The sequence below is a fragment of the Sphaeroforma arctica genome (assembly GCF_001186125.1).
Source record: "Sphaeroforma arctica JP610 unplaced genomic scaffold supercont1.2181, whole genome shotgun sequence".
Lineage (NCBI taxonomy): Eukaryota > Ichthyosporea > Ichthyophonida > Sphaeroforma > Sphaeroforma arctica.
The window spans coordinates 1,510-8,232 of NW_014038377.1; the positions used below are offsets into that span (position 1 = coordinate 1,510).

The following is a 6,723-nucleotide window of genomic DNA, read 5'->3' on the forward strand; positions in this document are numbered from 1 at the left end:
CGTTGCATATCGATATAATTATAATTAAACAAACACACACATATACAGATCAAATGATCATTTGCTAATAATAACTTACAACCATGCACATGTATACATGCTAAATACTTCATTTTGTTATTGTTTAATACTTCTTATTACATCGAGGATGTAGTGTAAAGTGAACAACTCCAGACTCTATAACAGTGGCTACAAATGCAGGTGTTGCATTACCAGTTTGATGCGTAAAATATACAAAATTTTGCATATACAGGCATCGCAGGTGTTCATAAGCACTTGGGCGTCGTGTTCATTCGATTGTGCATTCTGATTAGCTATCAATCATTTCATGGCCTAATTTATACAACGATAGGACAGCTTTTTGATTGCAGAATTTCAAAATTTGTTATTTGATTTGTCCCAAATAAAAGTTTTAACATTTTATTTTGTAATAAGTTAAAGTATTTATGTAAACTTTTATTTACCTCCTCGAGGTTAGGCCCCAGGGCTTAGGCGCCTTCAGACCTTCACCCTATTCGAAGGCGGATACCTTTTTCTCAAACAAACAAAATAAAAAAAGACCAACAAAAACGGTTTGTTGTGTGAAAAATAATCACTGGGCCGGGTCAAATGACTGGAAAAAATAATAAGGAAAACGTTGCCTCTCTTGACTCTGAGTCACCTATTTTATTGAAATAAAATACAACATATTTTTGTCCTCGCTCAAAAAAAAGTAAAACACCACAAACTCTTGAATGTATAAAAAAAAAGCAAATTTTGAAAACCACAGAGGCGCAGGACTCCTGGGTATTTATATACGTATTTGCTTTTTTATAAAATTATATAAATACATATATATATATATATGTATATATATATTTATTTGTCCTTTTGTTATATTTTTAAAAATAGCTTTTGGTTTATTTGTTTAGAAGCAAAAAAAATAGAAAAACAAAAAACAAGACCAAAAAAAGGGTTTTGCACACAATTTTAAAATTTAAGGCCAGGGGAGTAAAGGGACAAAATCCGTCAAAATACAATTTCGAGCGTAGGATTTCTTGGATTTTGCCAACCTATCAACAAAAGGTTAACAAAAATCTGTATCTAGAGGCAAACTAAACAGTAGTTGAATTTTGATTTCAACTGTCAACAACTAAAACGTGATAAATAAATACAACAAGGAGTGAAGTCTAGAGTCAACAGTCAACCATATATGTCTCTTATTGGAGTAAGCTGGAGCATTTGGGAGCCTTTGATGGGTTTTTATTACGATATGTACGATGCTTTATTTTTTTAAAAACAAATACAAAGTTAATAACAAAGCCTTACTCGGGATGTAGAACTACTAAAAATTGAAGATGTTTCATTGGATGTTACAATCTGCCCAAATTTACCACAAAGACTCTTTGGCATTCTTTCAAAAAACAAAATAGAGAAACATAAATATAATGAACACTATTTGAGTCATCAAAATGAGACTTGTAGAAGCCTATGTACAGGCCTACTGGGCTGTCTGGGCACATGCACATTTGGAAAATACACATTTTAGCAGTATTTTTTTTTGGTTTGAAGAGTAGCTATTATTTCATAATTTCATGGAGAGAATGGGTGGGAGACTGGGATTTGGGAAAGTGTGTACAAAACTGTATATACATGTTTTTATTTTAGACATCGCACAACAAAATAGTGGCACACAGTCTCTCACTATGAAGGTGTATAGCACTAACAGCATGTCTACCGCACTAGCTGCACTACTGTTTGCCACGCTTGGTGAAGCTTTGCTATGTTCCGATGCTCGGGGTGAGGACGGGTTCGCATGCGATTCAACATACAGTTTTGATGTGGCATCGAGCGCTAACGAGGTGGACAGCTCGCTCAATTTCAATAATGTGTGTTGTAAGCAAGACGGCTGCAAAATGCTTACGGATGAAATTTTGTTAGAAGTGTTCCGCGAGTGCCCATCGGGAATAGACTCCAGGACAGGGGAGAAGGTATATGCGGATGTCAAAGTGTATAGTGTAGCAGGCGCGATTCTGACCAATGCGAATATTCTACTTACAAACACAATGACGGGTGAAGATATTGAGTTTTCATATGGTGGAACTACTACATTTGCTCTGAATGAGGGGGGTAGTTATGAGATATCGGTGGTTGGTATAGATGACTATGTAGTACAGAGCGAGGCAGGTAAGGATAAAGTAAGTGGCGATCCTCTAATGGAGGATACTGTTGTTGACGGCATATACAAATTGAGCAATGTGGCGTCAGATTCAGTTGTGGAGTTTGTGTATGTGGCACCCCAGCTAGACCGACAAGTAGTAATCAGAGCTGAAGATGATTATGGCAATGTAATTTCTGGTGCGGAAGTCACGGTAACAGATGCGAGTACAGGGACATCAGTAACCTACACCGAGTCTGACACGGATGTGTGGGATGCATCTTCAGGTAATTTTATTTTAAGTTTACCTTCGAATTCTGAGTACGAATTCGAGATAATAAACGTGCCCACCAGTTTGATAGCTACAGAGGAGATCGGCGGAGATAATCTCTTGGATGGCAAAACTATCGTGGCAGTAACTGAAGATACAAGTGTGACATTTGTCTATTCTCAAGCGACGGACTGCCAGACAACGTACTTCGGCGGAGGTGGTGTGTGTCCGAGTGGTACTGTCGAGAGGGGTTGGAAAGCTTGTTATGGTAGTGGGTGTACTGAGGTTGAGTGCTGCGGTGACCGGACCTGTCTCACTGAGACCAATCTTAGCAAGGGTTCGATTTGCGAGGAAAAAAGGCCCAAGGACGACTTTAGCACAATTGTTTGCGGAGATGGCACAGGTGTCACGTGTACAGCAACGCTTTGCTGTACTGAGGATGATTTACCATCATTAGATTCGCAAATTCTGGATCAATGCTCGTCTCACTATATTAATATCGATTTCGAAGATGTCGCAGAGTTAAGATACGGCGATGACTTCGATCTGGACCCTAGCTATAGGCCTGAGGGAATAAGCTTTTCGCTTACAACGACCGGGTCATTCACACCGTATAGTCTGCGAAGTGCACCTAGAATAGAAAATGAAGCCGGGGGTTCAGGGAATGCTGGGTTCTATGCGAGCTGTACAGGGACTAACCAGCATTATGATATAGATACCAAAGGAACTTTGGGCGACTATTTTTTGAAGCTGGTTGGTCTAAGTTCGAATGATATTCCGGTCATGCCGGCGCTGCTTGTTACCTACAACACGCATGGGTCTACCCAGGCCGCAGGAATGTTGTACGACATTGACGGGGATTTCGAAAGGCATGAACAGTACGAGATTAGTATTTATGATGAGGATTTCAATCTACTGGGCTCTGATTTCTCTATTAGGGGTACTACCGATTCGTGTTCCCTCAACGCATACGAATCAACTTATTGGCAGTTTGTAGTCAACTCATCCGGCGGCGTTCCTATTAAGTATCTCCGCATCGACTATATTGGCAAAGGAAAACCGCAGAACATCGGCATGGTATGTACATATGCTTTGTTAATTACAATTCAAATCTTTCTGCCCTTAAATACTGTTTATGTGTGTTAATTATGTGAATTCTTGGGTTTCACTGTTTTCTATAGTTTCGTGCGTACCTTGCTTTGCTTAATGTGTTTAGAAAAGAACGGTGTATGAAATGTCAGGATCATTTATCGATATTTTTTTAATCAGTGTACCTGACAGATTTGTTCATGTGCGATCGAAACCCTCAATCTTTATTTTGTATCTGCAGGGTTTCGATAATTTCAGGGCGTTTGGATGTACCAAGGATGCGAGAGTTCTTAATGCCTTCGTATAAGGTGCGTTAACCATACCAAATCTACGACCGCCCCGGCTTCGAATGCCCGTCTGTGAATTGTGAACACTCGCGTCCTTTGGCGTTGTTACTAATTCTGAGGTGTAGGCACTACTGCTGCACCTGTTTGTTATCTGAAACAGAAGCCCGGGCTGAGCAGCATCATCACTTGACAAAGCACTTGTTCAAAGCACAATAACGTTTCTTAACAGGCGTTCTCCAACAGTTAACACAGGCATTTGCTATCAATAGTATGTGCATATGGGTGTATCAAGGATATACTGTTTTGGCTTGTAGGCGCGATCACATATCCTTGTTTCGATACGGAACCTTGCTTATCACAGAGAAAGTACTGTAGACCAAACATCGGCTGTCGAACAAGGTCAAAATAAACTTCAGAGAGCATATAAGGGTTCTTTTGCTGATCCTAGATGCGGGGTTATGCTTTACGCACCGATTTCCCCATCTCTAGTGGCAGAAAACGACTGAAGATCAGTAATCGATTACTCAGCGGTTGGATTTTGGAACTCTGGGACAGAAACTTTTCTCGTGTGCTATCACAATACGTCTATTAGACACAGCGTAGTATATGTACACGCGGTATCATTACTGCAGCAAGGTATCCTATATATATTGTGCTTTAAATTAATTAATACAGCTGGTCGAAATTTCGTTCGCCGGCACGACTGCGGGATGAGTTGTGATTCAACTAATGTTTATACAGCCATATGAAAAACATCAAAAGTTCAGTATGTTTATTTGCTTGATGGTTATTCACACCTTTACCCGTTATATTTTGAAGTGCTCAATGAGAACGGAGAATCACTCGGCTTTAATACACAGCGTTCGACCTCGTAGAAGCTTACTTCTCAGTCGTATCATAGTTTAAGATATCTCATTCGCCATCACATGTATACAGTTGGGCAAGCATTCATGCTCGTGGGACAACCACAAGAAACGCATAAATATATAAAAAGTCATGCCCTCTACTATCTCTCTCTAGTAGAGAACAATTAAAAATATATTTACCACAACGGCAGAGCCTTCTATTTAAAAAATTAGACACATCGGACTAAAAAGTCCGTGAAAAAGGTTTGTTCATGTTTATGCCGAGAGCATTGTCCCCCAGAGATCCTGAGTGGCCAGGGTGCCAGCCGCCAGGGCGACAGGCCTTGTGTGGACTGTGGACTGTACATCTTTTGGCTTGTGGAGTCCTGAACACTGGACAGGCTTTATTTCTATTTTACTTCTTTCCGTCTTGCCAGTATTGCAATAAAAATCGACTAAAAATGTTAAAATATTGAGTTTCATTGGTAGGCATAGCAGTAACGGTGGGTGCTTCAGTCTTCTCAAGTTCTTATTGGTCATTGATGGCTGTGTTTTTCAATCTGTCTCAACAATCGTCCATTTGCCTCCGGGGGGGTTATTGTTTTTTAAGTTAAAAACAAGAAGTAGTTAACTCAAAAATGTCAGAAACTCATCTCACTACTAGAGAGGTCTCACTGCAGGCTTTCAATGTGTTTTCTAAAATAAAAAAATGTTGTTGTGCTTTTATATAAAGATTATAAAATATACAAATAGATCACAATGTAGTACAAGTGTATTTTTCTCATTTTAGGAGGGGTGGTCATATTTTTTTATCGGAAGGAGCAAAGACTTTTACTCCCTATCCGCTAAATTGTAATGTGTTGAGTTGTTGACTTGTGTTGACTCTCTCTACTGTGTGTGTGTGTTCTTCGTATATGCCCCGTGTGTGTATAATATGTATTGTACACACAGTCACACACGTCCAGTATGGTGGATCAGTGTTCAATACAGTCCTTTTAAAATATCGAATGCACAGACAGTCAGACGCAAAGGGTCAGAGCCTCAGAGACGAATTATATATACCAGAGGCCCAGACTCCCTCTGTCCGCAGACTGCAGAGTGCGGAGTCGCAGGCTCCGCAGTTCAACCTTCACAACACAGTAAAACCGAATTTTTGTGTAAATATAAAAAAATATATATAGTCTTATCATGTAAAGATTTTATTGTACACACCTTATTGGTACGTTGGATCGTCGGTCGGGCAACACATAAATGAGTGTTAAAAACACCCCGCCAGAGAATATGGTGTGCAATGTTTAATTTTAGACTACTAATTGTAGCAGGCGAGTGTTGTTATTTTGAAACCGCACCTATGGTAATTACATCAAGATTTCGTATTTATAGATATAAAATATATCGTACAGCAAACCTTATTGTCTATCTGAAAGGCTTCACTGTATTTATTTAAATATTATTTATTCTCGAAGGATTAAAACAAGTAGTTTGCACCGCCTGTTTCAATTTACATTTTTAAATATATTACCAGTAGCACATCTAGAATGCACCTATCACATCATTGAGCCCAAGCCCACTTCTAATTATACTAGAAACAAGTCGCTGGAGCAGGTCAACGTTGCCAAAAGAACCCTCTAGCTTGAACGAGCTATTTCACACTTATCGCTATAGTATTCAGGTACGCTCAAGTCAAGAAAGTACGAAACTCAAATCAGTGGAAGATAGCGAAGAGGTGACTGTACTGCCGAGACAAAAATCTGCAATGAGCCAAAACACTGACCCCGGCTATCACAACTCAGGCATTCGCAAGGCCTTCACCAGGAGACGTACAAGCACCGTTGAGTATGTCAAGAGATGATAATGCATTTTCTGCGAAGCCGATGATCGAATTTTTATATTACACCATAGAATGCAGCAGATGTAATATTCAGAATAGCTTTTACGTGGTATTCTGACAACAGTTAGACACATACAGCAATACTTAAACATATAGATACGCAAGTAATTCGTACAAATACGTAAATATATATATATTTATATATATATATATATGCACACATACATATATATATATATACTAACACACACACACACATATAT

General features: G+C 39.2%; 1 protein-coding gene across 1 annotated transcript; it reads left to right on the forward strand.

Moving 5' to 3' along the window:
* The first annotated feature begins 1,673 nt into the window (after nt 1-1,673).
* On the forward strand, nt 1,674-4,214 carry SARC_12263 (hypothetical protein). The gene is made up of 2 exons (XM_014293632.1): nt 1,674-3,485; nt 3,739-4,214. Exons 1-2 carry the CDS (start codon nt 1,686-1,688, stop codon nt 3,802-3,804), a joined length of 1,866 nt encoding a protein of 621 aa, XP_014149107.1. The 5' UTR covers nt 1,674-1,685; the 3' UTR covers nt 3,805-4,214.
* The last annotated feature ends 2,509 nt before the right edge of the window (nt 4,215-6,723 follow it).